Source organism: Notolepis coatsorum (genome assembly GCF_963971535.1).
Source record: "Notolepis coatsorum genome assembly, chromosome: 17".
Lineage (NCBI taxonomy): Eukaryota > Metazoa > Chordata > Actinopteri > Aulopiformes > Paralepididae > Notolepis > Notolepis coatsorum.
In genome coordinates this window covers 62,879,764-62,902,813 of record NC_140181.1, presented here as the reverse complement: position 1 = coordinate 62,902,813, position 23,050 = coordinate 62,879,764, and the positions used below count along the sequence as shown (strand labels likewise).

At 44.6% G+C, this 23,050-nt stretch overlaps 1 protein-coding gene across 1 annotated transcript in view; it reads left to right on the top strand.

Annotated features, from left to right (window-relative positions):
- Positions 1 to 310: 310 nt before the first annotated feature.
- The window catches only part of LOC311244059 (retinoid-binding protein 7-like), a gene marked incomplete at both ends in the record, with an annotated part of 34,567 nt that continues 11,827 nt past the window's right edge, over positions 311 to 23,050 (top strand). The window contains 2 exons of the mRNA XM_084333469.1: positions 311 to 383; positions 20,352 to 20,530. Coding sequence (XP_084189595.1) covers positions 311 to 383; positions 20,352 to 20,530 — 252 coding nt within the window. The remainder of the gene's footprint in view (positions 384 to 20,351; positions 20,531 to 23,050) is intronic.

Sequence of the window (23,050 nt, the reverse complement as noted above, 5' to 3'; positions counted from 1 at the left end):
AACTTTAGAGTGCCTGCGGTGGAGTGATCCGTAACACAGAGACCCCCTGTGATCCCCCATCTAAACCAACAAACTAGATTCTCCCACCGACACTGGGTGAAAGCAGCATACGCCTTTAGGCTCCCTGCCACCTATTCCTCGAAGCCAGCCTCCTCGCTCTTCACTTCCTCTCTCATCCACCCATCAAGTGAACACCGCTTCTCATCCGCACTCTTGACAGTCCGGAGTCTCTGGTTTGAACCACTTCTCTGCAGTCCGGAGTCTCTGGTTTGAACCACTTCTCTGCAGTTTGGAGTCTCTGGTTTGAAAAATGCCAGTCAGCCTCATTGGGACCTGGGATATGGTTAGCAGCGTCAACTTTGATGGCTACATGATTGCACTGGGTGAGTCCTTACAGCATTTTGTATACTTGTTGTTATAATATATTTTCTCCCATTGAATCTAGGGTTGTCCCCAACATAAGAAATTCTTAAGTAAATTAATAGCCATAGTTCTTTTTTTAGACACCCAAGGTGAATAGGCAAAACAAATATTTGAATAGATATCACTATGAAACTTTCCCAGTTTGTACATAACAACTAAGAAAAATGTATTGCAAGTTTTCTGAGATCTTATGTTTATATATGCAAAATAGGCATTACCTAATTAAATATGCACTAATTTGCATATGACGTTTGGGTATAAATACCAACATTGGATGATGCCAGATAAAACATATTTAAAAAAAATCATTATGTTGACACATAACACAGTGAACTTTGTCCAAGGGGGATTGTGGATATGTCTTTTTATCATCCCATAAATCATGAAATGCTGTCTACAGTCATAAATGTACTATAAATCAGGCTATGAATGATATATCAACAAACCCCTCTGGAGAAAGATGCAGGATATATATAGGAAGAAATGTGGAAAGTATGATGTGTGTGTGTGTGTGTGTGTGTGTGTGTGTGTGTGTGTGTGTGTGTGTGTGTGTGTGTGTGTGTGTGTGTGTGTGTGTGTGTGTGTGTGTGTGTGTGTGTGTGTGTGTGTGTAGGTGCTATGGAATGGTAGATTTATACCCAAGTGTGTAAGAAAAACGCATAAAAACTCATTTTTGCGAAAACGCCTTCAAAGTTCTGTATTGTAAAATACCATACATTTAAATCAGCTATTTACAAACACAATACCTAATCAAACCATTAGTAATAGACAACCTAAACACATGCCTGATAACTGAATAATAATAATAATGATGTTATTGAACTGAACAGAACTACACACAGGCTACAAAGTGTAGTAACAGTGTAGTAACAGTGTAGTACCCCCTAATAGGCCAAATAAATATTTGAATAGATATATAGATATCACTATGAAACTTTCCCAGTTTGTTATGTACATATAAACTAAGAAAACATATATTGCAAGTTTTCTGAATTGTATGTTTATATACATATGCAAATGAGGCACTTCACCATTAAATATGTGCACATTTATGGATACAATCAGGCAAAATGAAGTAAAATAAACAACTAAATGTGTGTTATTGACGTTTTATTGTCACTAGTTTCATAGAAGACATGTTTAGGAAGCAAAATATAACAAAATCTCAAAATCAACCAAAATAATTATATTTGCCTATTCACCTGGGGTGCCTCGCCTTAAGTTGATTTAATCACCAAATCTGTGTTTCACTCATTGTTGCCCCTCGTGTAAGTTAATATACGCATGCCAAGGACCTTTTATGATGCCTCTGAGATGTACACATGCCAAGGACCTCTTATGATGCCTCTGAGATCATGATGTACGCATGCCAAGGACCTCTTATGATGCATCTGAGATGTGCTTGTCATTTTCCAGGGAACAACTCATTAAAGGTAGAATCTGTAATACCATCAAACGGTGACCTCTAGCCAAAAGAGCCCCTATTGGTGTTGCACTTTGTTTACATTTTCCTGGTTTTGGTCTGGTGTGTGGGTTGTAGTTTAGTAACTTATTATACTGTGAATTTCTCCAGATCAACTCTAATGACAGAATTTAATTATGGAGCCATATTTGAATCCTGATGTGTGCTTTGGGATACAGTTTTTCCATAAGTGCTTCAGATTTTATTTTTTATTATTATTATTATTATTATTATTATTATTATTATTATTATTATTATTATTATTATTATTATTATTATTATTATTATTATTATTATTATTATTATTATTATTATTATTATTAAATGTATTTTATTTGGGAATACCAACAAGTATATTTCACATTTCTAAATGAGTATTTATCTTCTCTAGAATAGGATTGCATAAGATCACTCAGCCATGCCGAAGCTTGTGGTGGGTGTTTTGATTTCCATTCTAGTAAGATTCTCCTGTGTGCAAGTAAAGTTGCAAAGGCAATTACATTTGTATGCCTTTTGAGAATCTTAGGGTCCTCTCCAACTGTTATGCCTAATATGGATGTGAGGGAGTTAGGCTGGAGGTTGATATCAAGGATCTCTGAGAGAGTTCCAAAGATAGCAGACCATTAAATAGAGATGGACAAAACCAAAACATGTGAGACAAATTGGCCTGGGTGTTATGACATCTATCACAGCTAGCATCTGGAAGGGAATATATCCTCGCCAGTCTAGATTTGGAAAAGTGAGCATGATGCAACACTTTTTATTTATTTTATTATATTTAATCGTGCACAGGAGGTACTATTATTTACCCTTTGTAGCGCACAATCCCAAACCTCTTCCTCCACAATCTCCCCTAACTCACTCTCCCAGTCTGCTTTGATTCTATCAAGAGTAACACACTTGAAAGAAGATATGCAATTATGCCACAACAATGTGGAATGCCCTACCCACAGCCGTAAAATAATGTGAATCCCTACTGTTGACAGAGTCACCTGGGGAGCAAAATAACTGGTCATGACAACGAGGTCCTCTTTAGCCTTAACTGGCGTGGTTTATTTCATTACATTTCCACCATGAGACCTGCTCTCCATGAGAGCTAGAGTGAGCGATACAGAGGGGGAGGGAACATTCCCTTATACCTGCTACCTGACGTCAGCTGCTATAGCTGCGTCTCCTTACGCCTATAGCGCCCTCTTGTGGAACAGTTAAAGTGCAGTTATATTCAATCATATTATTACTTACATTTAACACTCCCACTTATGAATGACGTGTATACTGTACAACTTTTCCAACAAAAAAATACAGTTCAAAACATCAAAAGAACATGGCGGTCAATATTACATAACAGGCAATATTTACACACAAAACATGACCCCTGCAAATGACCCCGAAACATGACCCCTGCAAATCTTTTCAATTTCAGTTTGGAGATAGGCTTGGTCATAGCGTCTGCAACCATGTCGTCTGTAGGACAGTAAACAAGTGTCATCCTTTCTTCTCTGATGACATCTAATGAAGTGATATTTTATATCCACATGTTTACACCTCTGTCGGCACACAGAGTGCAATGTGCAAGTGCAATGTGCAAGTGCAATGGTTCCCTGGTTGCCTTCATAAACAACAGTTTTCTTATATACATAAGGTATCCATTCCTTCAAGCAGTTGTTCTAGATCAGGGGTAGGCAACCCTAGGCACGCAAGCCTGCATAGGCACGCGGGGGCATTTGCATAGGCACAGGGGGCAGCATTAAAAAAAAATCAATCAATTATTTCTTTTTTTTTTTTTTTTTGAAAAATAGTGAAATATTTTGCACTGTTGTCGCATTTATCTTGTTGAAATCCTCCCACAGGTTCTTTTTACTACCACATATTTAATTGAGACCCTTTATTTGTTTATTATTTCAATTTAGCTGGAAATACATTGCTACATCATTCAGTAACATTTGCAGAGCCTTATAACAAAAACATTATTATGGTCACCATTGTGACCAGTGGGATTAATCAACACATTTTATTATTTATTTTTCTATTTCATTGAACATTGCACATGTTAAAAGCCATTTTTTTACTCAAAATGTGAGTATTACCAAGTCAACTTGTGTTCTTAAAACAATGACAATAAACATCGTAACGTGTCTCTTCAATGAATCTATCTACTAAAGTCTTAGGATCGTATAGTGGATCTCTATAGTATCTCTGCTGTTGTACTCACACGTTCTGTTCAATTGTCTTATAAATGATTTGGAATCGGAGCCAGGCGCTAAAGGTACAAAGACAGTCTGGCCGTCGTTTATTGGAAGATCCACACAGCTTAAAGTTCTCGCCAACTTTTCTATTGTCTAAAAGCATCTGCAGCACGTCTCGATTGGATAGGTTTTCAGCGTAGGTTTTGGGGGTCGTCTCAAGATGATGCTCTCCGTGCGTCGACGTGGTCTGCTGGTCTCCGTGCGTTCCTTCCATGTCTCTCAACCTGTGGTAAATATAGGAATCGCCCAAACCCCGCCCAGTGGTCGAGTCTCTGCCCCGTGATGTCACAGAACAGAGACTCCGGTTCCTGCTCTAATTGGCTTAACACGAAAGAACTGGGTTCCCTGACCAATAAGGAAGTGAAATGACTATTTTCGGCTCGTTCTTCCTTGTAATGAAACGGACTAACATTGAATTTTTATTGAATAAATGAATGAACACTTTGCTAACAGATTGCAGAATGGGTACAGCACAGCACAATACACACACAACTCTTGCCAATGGGATCTAAATTAGCAATCACCTTTTTGGATAAGTTTACATTAGGCCCGCTATTTTTCCAATTTGGTCTTAACCTTTTCTTTCTAAATGAACAATAAAATATTCACTCTATTTTACTACATGCTTTTTACTATTACATTCCAGATTATGCTAGATCATCTAAATCCTATTTAATTCAGATTTAGATTATTGTGGGTACAGTAGTATGCAAAACTCCATCTCTTTTTTATTTCATAAGCAATGTATTTAGGACTGTTGTTTTATTTAATTTGGTCTCTCTCTGGTAATTTGGGTCTTGCGAAGCAGCGTTACAAGGTGACCTTACAGAGGGGATGTGAACTAGTTTCCTTTTAGAATGATTTACCCAAGTGTCCCTGAATGCGACCCTCATACAGATGGAAATATAGTACCCACTCAACCTAACAGTGGGTATTCCAGAAAGGTCTGTTTGGACTGCTTAGCTAAAGTAAACAGAACTCTGGTGCCGGCCTTCAGGCCTGACTTAAAGTTAAGTATTGGGCCCTCCATCCCACTTTGTTGTGTGGGGAAAGAGGTTTCATCTGTTTGCCATTTGATCTGTTCTTATTTTTATGGTACTCCGGGCTTTTTCCTATAGCTACTAGGTGAAGGGTGAAAGGTTGCACTGTTAGCCTTTGACTGAATTCTCCTATGGCCTTTTCCAGAAACCGCTAGATGATTTTGATCCCTCCTGTAATGCTTATACGGGTCATTTTGATCAATTTAATTTACGACAATCGTTTTATTAGGTTGAAATAATGTGGTTGTGTACTTTTTTTCTGTTAACTTATTATGGATTGAAAACTGAAAACCTTAATGCACAATTACTGAACTCAATATTTTTAAGTTCTGGTAACTATTATTATTAATTTTTTTACAGTGTAGTCTTGCGATCAATCAAAACTTATTTACACAATATACCTCACATTCACCCTCCATATACATCCTGGTGTTCTCCTGGTGTTCTCCATTAGGCCTGTAGGTGGAGCTGTGACAGCACACGTACAGTACACACACCGATGGTGTGTGATGTGTCCAAAAATGAATGGGCAAATGTGAGTGAAATGGTCGCACTGTATGCAGCTGTTTGTCTGCATTGCATTCCCCCCCCCCACTCAGATTTAGGGTTGATACAACCATCATAATAATATTGTTAATAATAACAATAACAATAATGATGTAATAATATAAAAATTATCATTAAAAAGACCTGATTATGAGAAAAAAAATTTACGATGCATGGAATATTGTTGAGGCACACTAGTTACAACTATATTTCAAACAGGCACTCCATGTCAAAAAGGTTGCTGACCCCTGTTCTAGATAAATACATTCCTGTATTGTCAAAGCTAGAGCCATATATTCGGCTTCACAAGTTGATAGTGCCACTGTGGGCTGTTTCTTTGTTTTCCATGAAACCAGTGAGCTGTCTGTACCCATACTCACACAATACCCTGTGGTACTTCTCCTGTCTGTGGCGTCTGCCGCCCAATCTGCATCACTATAGGCTTGAAGCCCTAAGCCCTCGCTGCTCTTTCTGAAACAAAGCTGTTTATCTGCTGTGCCTTTGAGATAACGAAAAACATGTTTTGCTGTAATCCAGTGCTCTTCTGTGGGATCAGCAAAATGCTGTGATAATTTACTCACTACAAAACATAGGTCAGGGCGAGTACATGTTGTCAACCTATAGCTTCTCTGTACATTTTTACATCTGTCAATTTCTGAGCATCCTCTTTGTAGTCTAGCTTTTGATCACATGGTGTTTCCCTAGTTCTACATTCTTGCATGTCAAAACGATTCAGGATCTTTTCCACATATCTCTTCTGGGATATTTTTACACAACTGGCAGACTGTTCGAAGTCCATGCCTAGAAAATGTTTTAACCTACCTAGGTCTTTCATTTTTAATCTGGTGGAGAACATACCTTTCACCTGCTCTAGGTTTCTAGTGTTGTCTGCTGCGATGATTAAATCATCCACCCAAATCACAATTATCACTTTTCCTGACTCTTTTGACTCCTTTGTGTAAACACAGGTGTTCTGAAGGGCCAGATTAACACTGAGAATCTACGTTTTATTGTTTTATATAACTTGTATATTATTTATATCCCTTTAAGCCTCCGTTTGAATCATAGCATTATTCGCTTTCCTCATTGGATAACGCCCTTGACTCTGGCGGCGCCAAGAATCGCGCCCCTCAGACAAGTTCAAAGACGAGTCTGGACAAGTTGAGACATGCCTGGGGCCAGCGCATTGATTCCGGACAAGAGCTTCGGTTGCGCCCTAGAAAGCCCTCTAAGTATATATATTGTGGAAGGCGCAAACATAAGCAGTTCGTCCGAAGTAAAGTAGCAGTAGTTGAACCTAACGTATTGTGGAGTTCGTCATTACAGTTAACGCAGAGTCAAGTTCGACCTAACCTAACGTGAAGTAAAGAGCTCGTCATTTAGTGTGAATCGTATTACAGCAGTTCGTTCGGTGTGCAGCATTAACAAGCAGTTCGTTCGTTTAGTAACTAGTGTGAACCTTAGCAAGTGTGTGTGGACTTAACCTAATTAGTATCAGAACACGAGGTGAACCTAGCAGCAGAACTATTGGACATGTGAGCATTGGAACCTACCGCGGCGATATTGTAGAACCATTATTGGTGGATTATAGTGACTTGTGGAAACGTAGTACTGTGGAGAAGAGCATCATTAATACCATTGTCGTTTGGATTTAACTACCCTGAAGATCTACATCGGGGGCTATCATCATTGCTATCGGGCATTGGATTACAGCTATTACCCTGCTACCGAGCACTTGGATTATAAGGACCGGATCCGTATGAGAACCCCTTTTCTTCAAGTGACCAGCCTGAGTATCCGTCTATTCTTCATTCCTCTGGAGCTTACAACTCTGTGGGAGGAAATCACCAGTCTCCAGCTATACCCTCGTTTTGCCCCCCTATATCACCATCTCACGCCATGCAGCGTCCGGTCTAGTATACTTAGCCTAGGAATTATTCATTCCCACTGACTTTGGTACTCTGACATTCTAATATCATTCGCCATAAAAGAGCGACCCAGTAATTATCAGTTGTATCTCTGCATAATAATAAAATACTGTAAATGATATCTCTTTGTCACCGTGCCGTCTATTTGAGTGTCTGCCATAATAACTGTACTGTCTGGCAAGTAATAATAATAATATGTAGTAGTGGTTTAATCTATCACAATCTTTAATACAGTCAGGGTTTTGTAACCCCTCAGTTACAATTGGTCCTTCGAGCCGGAGGGTATCAGTAATACTAATCATATTAATAGTAATATGGCCAGCGGCGGACACTCTCCAAACGGCTCTCCCAAACTAGAGCGCCCTAAGCACCAGCGTCAGCCCCCTCCACACTTGGAGGACTACGCTGTAGTTCTACCTCCTAGCTTATCTAGAAAGACGTTAAGCACGGATAAAACTAATAGCTTAAGTATGCCCAACCTTATCGACTTGTCGGCCCCACTAGTAGAGACCCAAGCTGGTTTAAGCGAAACTGACTTAGCTCACGGGGGGGACAAGTGGGACATGACTTGACTATGCCCAACGACCACAGCGCCACCGAGATGGACCTCGGAGCGCCAGAAGATAAAGACTGCGCATCCGAGATGGACCTCGGAGCGCAAGAAGGTACAGAACGCGCACCCGAGATGGATCTTGGAGCGCAAGAGGATAAAGAGCGCGGCCCCAAGATGGACCTCGGCGCGCACCAAAGAAAAGAGTACCGCGTCTCCGAGATGGACCTCGGAGCGCGGGAGAAGATAAGAAACAGCGCCCTCGAGATGGACCTCGGAGCGCGTAAAGAGAACAGGTCAACGCCAAGCCTTGTCAACTCCAGATCACCATCATCAGCGTCATCCCCAAGCGAGGCCGACCAGAGGCTAGCGCAAGTCTTGATCGCCACGCTGACAGCTTCAACCGAAAGAGACCGCATCCAGGGTGAGCGTGACCGCCTCCAAGCGCAACAACAGAGTGAGCGCGAACATTCTTCAACGGAAAGAGAACGCCTCCAGGCGCAACAAGAGAGTGAGCGTAACCGCCTCCAGAGCGAGCGCGAACACCTCAGACTGGAAGAGAGTCGCCTCCAGGCTGACGCCGCGATGACCATCAGACTGGAAGAGAGGCGCCTCCAGGCTGAAGAAACCATGGAGCGAGACCGCGCCAATGCGCAACGCGAGGCACAGCGCGACGCAGCCAATGCCCAGCGCGAGGCGGAACGAGACCGTCTGCAGGCGCAGATGATGGAGCAAGTGCTCCAGAGGGCGACTCCCCACTCCTCCACCCGGAGCTCCCGGAGATCATCAAGACAAGGGTCGAGGGCACCTTCCCCTCCCCGACCAATCTATACGGGACCCAGCCAACGGGAAGAACCTGCCTACGTCGCCGAGAAACTAACCAAGCAACTACAAAGCCTAGCAGAGGACGAGGGAGGACATAAAGCCCACACGCACGAACCCATCTCGGACCAGGAGGAACAGTACAGCCCCGACCTCAGCCCCGACACGCTGCGTTACGAACCACCAACCCATCCCAGGGGTGAGTTTAATCAACAGTCAGCACCAAGGAGCAGTACCTGGGGGCCCGGCCTCTGGTTCCCACCCAGCACGAACCCACGACCCCACATACGGGGAGACTCGCCAAGGAGGCCTCTCCCCCTACGCGCATCAGTGTCACAGCCATCCATGGCATCTTACATTGGGACACCCACATTCCCAGACTTTACGCGTGAAGACAGAGCGCAGTATACCGAACTGCGCATGTGTTTAGAGACCATTATGTCCGGAGTACAGGACGAGTCCTACAAATATGCCATTCTCCTCAAGCACCTTAAAGTACCCAGAGCGCACAACATAGCGCTGGCATATTCTAACTCAAGGACTCCCTACTCTGATGCCCTGGTGGCCCTCTACGCGCGTTATGGACGTACATGGGACTATGTAATTCAAGAGATACGGGAGATTGAACGTCTCCCCCCAGCTAAAGACAATAGAGCCCTGGATGACCTATCCATTAAAGTACAATCCCTGGTAGGGATGCTCGGGTCACAGAAGGAGAAGGGGATGTACGAGTTATACGCCAACTCCAACGTGGAGCGGATACTAGAGAAGCTCCCCCCAGCCCGCCAAGAACGTTTTCGGCGGCAAAGAGATCACCGTGACCCCCACGGCCCAGAACAATCACTCCTAGACCTTGCTGACTTCTTAGCCAGAGAGGTCAGCAGCCTACGGATCGACACCTCCGCGTGGGGCGGCTCTAACACTAAAGATGGACCGAGAAGGTTTAAAGACAACAGCAGGCCCACCACCGTGATGCACCAGGCCGAGGTGGTGTCACGGCAGACGAGTCCCAACCCCCACGCCAAGGAGAAATGGAAGGCTGCCTGTCAGTACTGCGACAGTGAACACTGGCTGTCACAGTGCGACGCCTTCAAAGGACTGACTACAGCCGAAATAAGTCAGTGGCTTAAGGATAACCGCCGCTGCTTCCGCTGCGCGCGCGGCCACATGGCAGCTGAGTGCCGCCTTAAGAAAAGGTGCGGCAAGTGTGACGGCGCCCACCTAGAAGTCCTGCACGAGAGCAATAAACGCCCACCAGGAAACCAAAGTAGGCCCATCACAGTGATGTACCAGGCCGAGGCGGTGTCACCACAGATGAGTCACAACTCCCCCGCCACAGAGGAACGGAATATTTACCCCCCACCACTACAGAAGATCCATTGGCCCTCCCCCTGGTGTACTTACTGCCGCAGCGGACACTCCAAGTTACGGTGCGACGCATACCAGAAACTGACCCCCGCCGAAATGGATCAGTGGAGTAAGACTAACACGCAGGACCACGCTTACTGCGATACACTGCGCGAGGCCCACAAGAGAAGACTAGATCTACAAGGCAACTCACCAGCAGAAGTACTATACATAGACCCTGCGAAGAGCGGGAGCTCCCGAGTGCTCCTCAAGGTGGTCCGAGTGCTCCTGAGCTACGGGGACGAGGTACTCAACACCTACGCCGTCCTCAACGACGGGTCAGAGAAGACTCTCCTCCTCGCTTCCGCCGCGACCCAGTTGGGCCTGCGGGGTCCAGAGGAAACAATGACAATCCGTACCATTAGTCGAGACTTAAAAACAATAAAGGGTGAAAACGTCTCGTTCACCATAGCAGCGATCGAGCAGCCCGAGAAGCGGTACAGCATCACCAAGGCGTTCACCAGCCACGACATAGGTCTGTCACGCTATGACTACCCCATCCCACAGCTGATGGAGAAGTACGCGCACCTACGCCGACTGCCTATACCGCTCATCGACGGCGCTACACCGACCCTACTCATCGGCTCCGACCACGCGGACCTCATTGTCCCAACCAAGGCGGCCCACATCGGACCCAAAGGATGCCCAGCCGCAGTTAAGACCCGACTGGGGTGGACGCTCCAGGGCCCCCTCTACGGACCCGCCAGCCAACCAACGTCCACCCGCTGCCTGTACACGAAGGTGAGCGACCAAGACACTACCCTCTTACAGCCCGTTGAGAGGCTATGGACATTAGATGCGATGCCATTCAAGACCGAATGCAAGATAGTTCGCTCCAAGGAGGACAAGTACGCCATAGCTCTACTAGAGCAAAAGACTACGAGAGTCAAGGTCGACGGAGTGTTCAGACATGCAACCCCACTCTTGAAGCGGACGAAGATGCCTGTGAGAGAACCGTGGGCTCAAGAAGAGGGAGTTCCGAACTCCACCCCCCTCAGCTACGCTCCAAGCGACGTAGCTGACCTCGAACCCATCACCCCAAACTACCTCTTGATGGGGCGGCCGGACCCGGCCCTTGCTCAGACGGTGTACAGACAGGACGAGATGAAAGCAAGGGGGATGTGGAGACACAGCCAAGTACTGGCCGACCAGTCTTGGGCCCGCTTCCTCCTACGCTACCTACCATCCCTTCCAGCCCGTCAGTAGTGGGTTAAGGACAGGGACAACCTGAATGTGGACACAGTCGTCACGATAATAGACCAGTCACTACCCAGAGCTACGTGGCCGGCCGGCCGTGTGAGCAGAGTGATTACTGGTGCCGATGGGAAGGTCAGAGCGGCAGAAGTCATAGTCCAAGGGCGGACTTACACCCGACCTGTGGCTAAGTTGATAGAGCTGCCGGAGATCCCTGACTCCCCTGACGACGACCATGACCCACTGACTTTGTAGATTGTTCTAACTCTTCACAACAAAGTATGGAGAAGTTGACTGGACACTAATATTAATCTGTGCCCCCTTTACTAATTAGGTGCGGACTAATTAGGAGGCGGCTGTTCTGAAGGGCCAGATTAACACTGAGAATCTACGTTTTATTGTTTTATATAACTTGTATATTATTTATATATATAAGCTATATCCCTTTAAGCCTCCGTTTGAATCATAGCATTATTCGCTTTCCTCATTGGATAACGCCCTTGACTCTGGCGGCGCCAAGAATCGCGCCCCTCAGACAAGTTCAAAGATGAGTCTGGACAAGTTGAGACATGCCTGGGGCCAGCGCATTGATTCCGGACAAGAGCTTCGGTTGCGCCCTAGAAAGCCCTCTAAGTATATATATTGTGGAAGGCGCAAACATAAGCAGTTCGTCCGAAGTAAAGTAGCAGTAGTTGAACCTAACGTATTGTGGAGTTCGTCATTACAGTTAACGCAGTAACGTTAACCCAGTTCGTCTAGTAGCAGAGTCAAGTTCGACCTAACCTAACGTGAAGTAAAGAGCTCGTCATTTAGTGTGAATCGTATTACAGCAGTTCGTTCGGTGTGCAGCATTAACAAGCAGTTCGTTCGTTTAGTAACTAGTGTGAACCTTAGCAAGTGTGTGTGGACTTAACGTAATTAGTATCAGAACACGAGGTGAACCTAGCAGCAGAACTATTGGACATGTGAGCATTGGAACCTACCGCGGCGATATTGTAGAACCATTATTGGTGGATTATAGTGACTTGTGGAAACGTAGTACCGTGGAGAAGAGCATCATTAATACCATTGTCGTTTGGATTTAACTACCCTGAAGACCTACATCGGGCTAGCTTCGGGGACGAAGCTGGCTGGCTATCATCATTGCTATCGGGCATTGGATTACAGCTATTACCCTGCTACCGAGCACTTGGATTATAAGGACCGGATCCGTATGAGAACCCCTTTTCTTCAAGTGACCAGCCTGAGTATCCGTCTATTCTTCATTCCTCTGGAGCTTACAACTCTGTGGGAGGAAATCACCAGTCTCCAGCTATACCCTCGTTTTGCCCCCCTATATCGCCATCTCACGCCATGCAGCGTCCGGTCTAGTATACTTAGCCTAGGAATTATTCATTCCCACTGACTTTGATACTCTGACATTCTAATATCATTCGCCATAAAAGAGCGACCCAGTAATTATCAGTTGTATCTCTGCATAATAATAAAATACTGTAAATGATATCTCTTTGTCACCGTGCCGTCTATTTGAGTGTCTGCCATAATAACTGTACTGTCTGGCAAGTAATAATAATAATAATATGTAGTAGTGGTTTAATCTATCACAATCTTTAATACAGTCAGGGTTTTGTAACCCCTCAGTTACAACAGGGGTCTACTGGGTTCTGTATGAAGTTTGCCTCCCACTGTCTGTCTACCCTCTGGTAACTTTGTTAGAGTAAAAGTATGATTGTCCTCTAGGGACCTCATCTCCTCATCCATTGCTCTCTCCCATTTTCCTGACTCAGGGGATATCATGGCCTCTTTAAAGGTCTGAGGTACACCACTCACTACTCTGTAGCAGTAATCTATGCTGGTAAGTGTACTGTCATCCTCGTCACTTTCTCTCTGGGCATAGTCGTTCAGATACTTTGGGGGTTTATGTTCCCGGGAGGGATATCTCCCACTGCATGAGGCACGTGACGTCACCCTAGGGTGCTTCTCGTCATCATCCTCTGGTTGACCATCTGTCTGCATGTCTGTGCTCAGTACACTAGGCTGTGGTGTCTCTCTTTCCTCACACCCTACTCTGGAGTCCAGCTCTGGCTCCTGTGTCTGTGTCTCGTTCTCACATGTTGTCTTTGTGACAAACTTTACTAACCTGTGCTTTTGCACTTTCCCTTTACCGGGATAATAGACTAGAAAAGCGGGGCTGCCCTTGTCATGTCCTACAAAAAGTCCTTTTTCACACCTGGACTCGAGCTTTCCTCTGTCCTGTTGGTAAGCATAACACACTGACCCAAACTTGTGCATCCTGGCTAGATCACAGCTTTTTCCTGTCAGTGCTGTATACGGGGTGGTGCCCGTGCGCTTGTTAAAACACCGATTTCTGGTGTAAGCGGCTTCTTGTACCGCATAATGCCATAGACTCTTAGATAAGTTACCATCTATTAGCTTACACCTAGCCATTTCAAAAAGAGTGCGTCCTTCCCTCTCTGCTATCTCGTTCTGGTGCGGGGAGTAAGGACAGGACGTCTCGTGTCTGATCTTGTTCCTTCTCAGCAGTGATTGGAACTCTCTATTTGTGAACTCTGTTCCGTTATCGGACCTTAAGCATTTTATGCTGCCATACGGAGCTACATCTGCAAGGAATTTTTCTGTGGCCTGGAGTGTGTCACTCTTTGCTCTGAGAAAGTAAAGAAACACTGCCCCTGTACACACATCTGTGAAAGACTGCACATATTTAAAGCCACCTATGGACTCATTATTTACTGGGCCGGCTAGATCTGTGTTAACTAGCTCAAGTGGTGTCTTTACCTTTTCCGTGGGACCTCTGTTGCTTGTTTGAGTGAACTTTCCCTTTATACACACATCACATTCTTTGTTAGGTCTATGCTTTTCACCATTAATGTGCATGCCTACTGTCACCGCCTGCAGCTTCAGTATATCCTCGTAATTACAATGACCCATGATCTCATGCCATGTGTGAATATCATGACTGACATTACACATATCATTTTCATTACATTCTGTTTGTAGATAATACATTCTCTTGTACACCTCAATGTTAAACCTCGTACCGTCAGGCTCCACAAGAACATCGTTACCTTCATTGAAGAACACTTTGGCACCGTTTGCAGTAGCAGATTTTACAGAGAATAGTTCTTGTGGGAACGAGGGTATGTAGAGGGCGTTCTTCAACGTCACTGTACACCGGCGCCCCTCACTGTCTATGAGGCATACCTGTGCGAGTGTGCGTCTCCTCTCCCCTGCATCAACCCGAATGTGCGCTTCCCGTCTGCCAGCTCCATGCTGTGTCTCTCCGGCTCGAAGGTGCTGTCAAAGTTCTTGAATCGGTTCCTGTCGTTGATAATGTGGGACGACGCACCTGTGTCCACGATCAGTCCCTTCCTTTGGACCTGCTGCTGCTGCGTTGACTGGCTGACGTATGCTGTCTGCGCCCCGAAGGTGAAGTCCTCTCTTCCCGCTGCTCTCCGGGCGTCGTCTCGACTCGCCTCACGTCCACCGCTGCCGCCATCTTGCACACAGCCGCCATCTTGCACGTGCGCGTACCGAGCACTCTGTTCGTGGTTCTTTCTACACACTCTGTCCGCGTGTCCCGAAGTTCCACAGAAACTACACCAAACGTTTTTTATGCACTTATCTTTTCGGTGACCCTTTTCTCCACATCGCCAACACGCCATCTCCGTCAGGGGTCCCGTATTCTTCTTTGGCGCTGCCCGGGCCTTCATTACCCTTTCTCCCGCCTCTTCGGCGACGGGTCTGAGTCTTCTGAGGCCTCGAAGTTCCGCAGCTTGGCCTTGAACTCCCCCAGCGACATGTCCGCTGAACTGTGTGTCACCAACAGTGTGAATAATAATAATAATAATGACTTGGATTTATATAGCGCTCTTCATGAGACCCAGAGCGCTTCACAGAGTCCATTATTCGTTCATACACAGTCATACCGGTGGTGGTAAGCTACAATTGCAGCCAGAGCTGCCCTGAGGCAGACTCACGGAAGCGTGGCGAATAATCATCGCCTACGGCCCCTCCGACCACCACCAACATTAATTCACATGCATACACATTCATACGAGGCAAGTAGGTTAAGTGTCTTGCCCAAGGACACAACGGCAGTGGGATGGACATGGGCTTGAGCGGGATTCGAACCACCAACCCTTCGATCATTGGACAACCCGCTCTACCCCTGAGCCACGCCGCCCCACAATGTTTTATACATCTCCGGTAGTCCCCTCATAACCATCGCCATCATTAGTCCATCGCTCGGTGCTTCTCCTGCACTCTTGAGCGCCGTGATGATCTGTTCCGCCCTGATGACGTATTCAATCACAGTCTCTGTGTTAGCTTTCTTCAGCGCGGTCAAAGTTATATACAGGGATACAATCCGGGGCCTAACTCTGCCGATGTAGTGTTCTCTTAACACTTTTAGACTCTCTCAGCCTTTGTCCTTTGTGTCCCGGAATATCAGCCCCAAGCTTGTGTTGTCTAGGAGTGGTGCTAGGTCGCAGTATGCGTCAGCATTCAGCTTTGTATCCAGGGCTTGCGCGGCCTCCGTTATTTCTCCCGTGAGGCCCGTCAAAATTGTCTTTTTCAGTCCCACTCCGTGCATACAGCACAACATCCGCTCTTCCCAGAGCTCGTATTCTTCTGCCCTTCCGTTAAACGTGGGCCACTTGCTCCTGCCTCTTGTCGCCACCCTTTGATTGTAGCTTAGCTTAGCTGCCCGTTAGCTTAGCTTTAGCGTCATGCGGTTCTCCCGCTGCTAAACTAGCCTAAACTTTTCAGCTAACTAGCTATCGTTATTTTGCTCTTCCGTGATCTGGGCCCATAACCTGTTGACAGAGTCACCTGGGGAGCAAAATAACTGGTCATGACAACGAGGTCCTCTTTAGCCTTAACTGGCATGGTTTATTTCATATGTACATTTCCACCACGAGACCTGCTCTCCGTGAGAGCTAGAGTGAGAGAGACAGAGGGGGAGGGAACATTCCCTTATACCTGCTACCTGACGTCAGCTGCTATAGCTGCGTCTCCTTACGCCTATAGCGCCCTCTTGTGGAACAGTTAAAGTGCAGTTATATTCAATCATATTATTACTTACATTTAACACCTACCCACCTTCAAAACCGCTCTAAAAGAGCACCTACGGGAGGCCGCAATTCGAAACAGGCCCCGGTAAATGTCCAACCCCCCCCTCACCCAACCCCCCCAATGTACAGTTTCCTCCCCCTCAAATGTATATTCTCTTTTAGAAACTCTGTCTGTAAATAAACAGTACTGTTTATCTGTATGTCGTGTATGTCATAAATACATGGGGCGGCGTGGCTCAGGGGTAGAGCGGGGTGTCCAATGATTGAAGGGTTGGTGGTTCGAATCCCGCTCAAGCCCATGTCCATCCCATTGCCGTTGTGTCCTTGGGCAAGACACTTAACCTACTTGCCTCGTATGCATGTGAATGAATGTTGGTGGTGGTCGGAGGGGCCGTAGGCGTTGATTATTCGCCACGCTTCCGTGAGTCTGCCTCAGGGCAGCTCTGGCTGCAATTGTAGCTTACCACCACCGGTATGACTGTGTATGAACGAATAATGGACTCTGTGAAGCGCTCTGAGTCAGAGCAACAGTCAGTCAGAGAAGAGCGCTATATAAATCCAATCCATTATTATTATTATTATAAATGTTATGATGAATTGAAAATGGGGGGGATGTAGACAAGACGAAAGTCTTTCTCTGGTCTGCATCCCCTTAACAATTGTGTGTATTGAGCCGTACTGTATTGTACCCATTCTGCAATCTGTTAATAAAATGTTCAATCAATCAATCAATTCACTCTTGAAATAAGTCTAGCTGAATCAGGGGGGAGCTTTAACATATCCTCTAAATCTGGGGTTGAAGACAGATTTGGGAAGTTGGGGTCATGACTTCTAAGAAAATGACGCACTTGAAAATATCTAAACAGGCTTGACCTGGGGAGATCAAATTTACCTGATAAGGCCTCAAAACTGGCTAGTACAGAATCCATGTATAAATCCTTAAACCTTAAAATGCCACGCCTTTGCCATAAAGAGAATGCAGATGTAACGGGGAAGCCCGTGAGTCTATGCACAGTCACAGAAACAGGGGTGTTGACAAGTGACTGTGGCATTACAGGCTGGTAAGTTAAACTCACTTCCTCATAACAGGGTTAACAGACGCATAGGTACGGTACATAGGGGTGAGTTCACTTCTTAGTGCAGCGGCCTGTGTCGTCGCCCGCGGTGCGGGAGCTCCCCTGTTCGACTCCCCCTCGGGACATTAACATTTAACAACAACACAACGCAGACCAATATGATCCGTCACACAGAGTCTATCATATCAGAAGGGAAATTGTGGTTATTGCATATGGGACTTAGGCCTAAAAGGAGCTTAAACCCAAAATTCTGACGGAATTGAAACCATATCTTGAGAGTGTTAGAGACCACAGGGTTATCTGTACATTTTGAGACAGAAAGAGGAAGTGTTGAAAAAACCAGTGCCGTCAATGAAGACGAGACATAGGAGGAGGCTTTAATTTGACACCAGTCAGTATCTGGAGCCTGGAGCCAATGAATAATTTTTTTGATATTTGCAGCCCAATAATAATAACATAAATTGGGAAGAGCTAAGCCCCCTTCTAATTTGGCTCTCTGTAGCAACTCCATAGGTAGGCCTACTCTAGGGCTCTTATTGTTCCATACATATGAAGTGAAAGCTTTGTTAATGGACTTGAAAAAGGTCTTTGGAAGAAAAAGTGGGATACACTAAAAAAGATACAGAAATGTTCGAAGCATGTTCATTTTAAGGCAGTTACCTCTTCCCACTAGAGATAAGTGAAGTGTTTCCCACCTTTTCAAATCCAACTTAACCCTCCCAAATAAATGGGCAAAATTGTCTGCAGAGACTCTGCATGTTCCTCGTGACATTCACACCCAAGTATTTAAAGCCATTTTGAGCTTTTAAATGGCAAAACATGATCTTGAATCTGAAGCGCCTCATCATTGACTGGGTAGTATTCGCTTTAAGGTTCAGTTTGTATCCAGAAAATGTGCCAAATCTATTCAGGTTATGGATAATGTGAGGTATACTTGAAACGGGGTCTTATACACGAATAATAAATCATCTGCATATAATGATAATCGATGCTCAATTCCTCCCCTATGAATACCCTGTATCAATTTCATTGATTTAAGAAAAATGGACAACGGCTCGCTAAAGCAAATAGCAGTGGGCTAGGCTCTCAAAAGTTGAAAGTATTGTGATTGTATACCGTTTGTAGCTACTGCTGCTTTGGGCGAAGTGTATAACAATTTTAATCCATGAGGTAAAATTAGGACCGAAACCAAATGTATCTAAACATGCAAATAAATATCCCCATTCAACTCTGTCAAAAGCTTTCTCTGCATCCTTTTTTGTAGTGTTTTAATACGCTTGCATGTGGGTTATTGTAGTTTTGTGTTTTTTGTATTCGTCAGGAGCAAGATTTAAGAAGTTCAGAATGGGTATTGTGTAATACACACACATCACTTTGTCTTTGTGAAGGTCATGTAGACATCCCAGTCTCAAATAACATCATGCACTAATGCCTCCTCATGCTTGTTGTGTTGACAAATTTGACCAGATTGTAAAAAACTAAAAACATTTCTGTATATTTTATTTGAGTTCGTTTTGTAAACACAATATCTAGGTATTATTTTATTTCAGTTAACTCAAATGTTTTTTACACATCTAGTTTTAGTTTTTAGTTTAGTTTTAGTTAACTATAATAACCATGGCATGTACATGATAATCGATTGATGATGCAGCATATTAAAGACATGTCAGGTAGGCCTACAGTGAGAAAAGCTATTCACTTGACCTGTATCTACTGGGCCTTTCATCTACCTGACGAGTGGACATTAACCCTTTCACTACCACACTACAGAAGTAACCCTTTCACTACTGGTAGTGAAGGGGGGTGGGGGGGGGGGGGGGTTCGGGGGGTGGGGAGATATTGGGGAGTGGGGGTGGAGGGGTGATTGATTGGGAGGGTTCTGTTTATTGTATTTCTATTTATCATTTATTTATTTATTTATGTACCTTAATGATGTGAGTTACATTTATGTCTTGTGTTTGTTTATATTTTTATAGTCTGTCACAGAGAAGTAAGCCATGGGCCTCTACATAGTACATTTACCTGTTTGTGTTGCTTTTATTTTTTGTACTATTATTATTATACTTTTTTTTTTATCTCAATCTCAATTGTTTTATTTCATTGTCTTTTTTGTGTTATTGTTGGATGTTTGAAAAGGGAACATGTTAATAAAAATATCAACAACAAAAAAATAAAAGCTATTCACTTGCAACGATAGTATCTACAGTATTGCAGGCTATGCACGGGACTAGTAGTGAATAAAACATTTAAAAAAACCTTAAGGTACGAATAAGTAGACACTCTTCCTAATATACTAACATGTCTCTACTACTATGCACTCAACACTGCAGCATTCAAGTTTCAACACTTTGATGAACATTGTTACTCAGCTCAGCTAAATGACAAAATGTAAATGTAAATGTGCTTTGGATAAAAGCGCTATATAAATGCACCATTTACCATTTTTACCATCAAATAAATCTATATATGAGAAACACTGCTGTATGGGAATTCATCCAACTAATTTGCATATACTGCACACACCTGCCTATCTATTTAAAAACGATTTGTTCTCCCATTATCAGGTATCAACCCTTTTATACGGAAGATAGCTGTGGTGTTGAAGCTTAGGAAGGTGATCGAGCAGCAGGGAGACCTGTTAATCATCAAAACCCTCAGTGTCTTCAGGAACTACACAGTGACCTGCAGAGTGGGCCAGCAGTTTGACGAGTTCACCCAGGGACTGGACAACATAACAGTGAAGGTAGGAGCAAGTCAAAGGATGTAGTGGAAATTAAAGAGAATGTAAAAGTAAGTTGTGAAATGTGTTTAAAGGAACACACCAACATTATGGGAAATGCGAGTATTGTCTTCTCCAGAGTCAGACAAGAAGATATACCAATTTCCTCTCTGTGCGTTCAGTCCATTTCCCATAATGTTGGCATGTTCTACAAAGCAGCACATTTTCAGATTGATATCCATACCATGTGTTGAGTGCATAGTAGTAGAGACATATTCGTATAGTAGGTAGCAATATAGACAAGGAAGATTAATTAGTGGAAGGGTGCATTGTTGACAGAATCTGGCTATGGGGCGACAATAATGTGGTCAAGAGGCATGGTTTCTATCTTTAGCCTTTAAACGGCGTGGTTTATTCATTCACATGGTATGACCAGCAGCACATGAGTTCTCCTCTCACTGAGAGGCTGGTGGAGAAAGAGGTAGAGGGGGAGGAGACATCTCTATTTATACTCACCACCTGGTGGTATCAGGAGTGGCTCCGCCTAGAGCGCCCTCTATTGGAAACAGTTATATATGCAGTTAGACAGTTACTAGCAATCCTACATAGAACCTCTAACTTTAACACTCCCACTTAGGGTTGTTTTAGCACACTGGATAACTTCTCCGAAAACATTTTACAAAGAAAATAATACAATCCAAAACATCAAAAGAGTATGGCAATCAATATTTACACGTTAAACATGATCTCTGCAAATCTCTTCAATTTCAATTTGGAACAGGTTTCCTCATAGTGTCTGCTACCATGTCGTCCGTTGGACAATAAATCAGTGTCATTCTTTCTTCTCTGATGACAGATCTGATGAGATGATATTTTATATCGACATGTTTACATCTATGTCGGCACACTGGGTTCCTAGCAATCACAATGGTTCCCTGGTTGCCCTTATAAATAACAGTCTTCATATATACATAGGTGTTCATCACTTCGAGCAGTTGTTCTAGATAAACACATTTTCATATATACATAGGTGTCCAGCACTTCGAGTAGTTGTTCTAGATAAACACATTTCTGCATTGTCATAGCTAGAAACATACACTCGGCTTCACAGGTTGATAGTATCACTGTGGGCTTTAAGCCCTAAACCCTCGCTGCCCTTTCTGAAACACAGCTGTTCGTCTGCTGCACCTCTGGGATAACGAAAAACATGTTTTTGACGTAGTTCAATGCTTCTCTGTGGGGTCATGCTGTAACAATTTTTACTCACTACAAAACATGTTCAGGTCCAACAGGTCAGGGCGAGTACAGGTTGTCTAACAAATGAGGCTACCCACAGCTTCTCTATACATCTCTTACATCAGTCAAAACATCTCAGGATCTTTTCCACATAATTAAATCATTTAGAACATGGTAAATCATCCACCTCTGTATTTAAACATGGGCCCCATTTCTGTATTTTAAACATGGAATTAAACATAGGATCCATTTCGGTATTTAAACATGGATTCTACTCAGGTATTTAAACCTGGATTCTACTCCTCCCGTATTTAAACCTGGAGTATCCTCCTCCTGCATTTAAGCAGTGTAGCCACCCTCCTTCAGTATTTAAACATGGAGTACCCTCCTTCAGCATTTAAGCAGTTAGCTACGAACCATACTTTGTATTTGTCGTGGCCTTCAATACCCTCATGGATTGAATACACCCATTTCCCTCCCACTGTCTGTCTGCCCTCTGGTAACTTGGTTGAATACACCCATTTCCCTCCCACTGTCTGTCTGCCCTCTGGTAACTTGGCTAGAGTAAAGGTGTGGTTGTCCTCTAGGGACCTAATCTCCTCATCCCTTGCTCTCTCCCATTTACTTGGTTCGGGGGACACTATGGCCTCTTTAAAGGTCGGGGGTACCCCACTGACTACCCTGTAGCAGTAATCAACGGTGGTAAGTGTACTGTCATCCTCGTCACTCCCTTTCCGGGCATAGTCTGTCAGATACTTTGGGGGTTTGTATTCCCTTGAGGGATACCTCCCACTGCTTGGGGCACTTGGTCATCGCCCTCTGGGGGTGGCTGACTGTCTGCCTGCATGACCGTGCTAAGTACACTGGGCTGATGTGTCTCTGTTTCTACACACCTTACTCTGGAGTCCAGCTCTGGCTCCTCTGTCTGTGTCTCGCTCTCACATGTTGTCTTTGTGACAAACTTGACTAGCATGTGTTTCTGCACTCTCCCTTTACCGGGAGAAGCTACACCAGACAGTCTTTGTGCAGTCGCCTCTCCGATGGCCTTTCTCTCCGCATCGCCAACACGCCAGTTCCGCCGTGGTCCTGGTCCTCTCCATTGGCGTCGCTCGGGACTTCAGCACCCTCTCTCCCGCCTCTGCGGCGGCTGGGTGAGTATCTTCTGAGGCCTCGAAGTTTCTTAACTTGGCCTTGAACTGTCCCAGCGTCATGTCCACTGAACCGTGTGTTACCAGGAGTGTGAACGGTTTGTACAGCTCCGGTAGTCCCCTCATCACCATCGCCATCATTAGCCCATCGCTTGGTGCT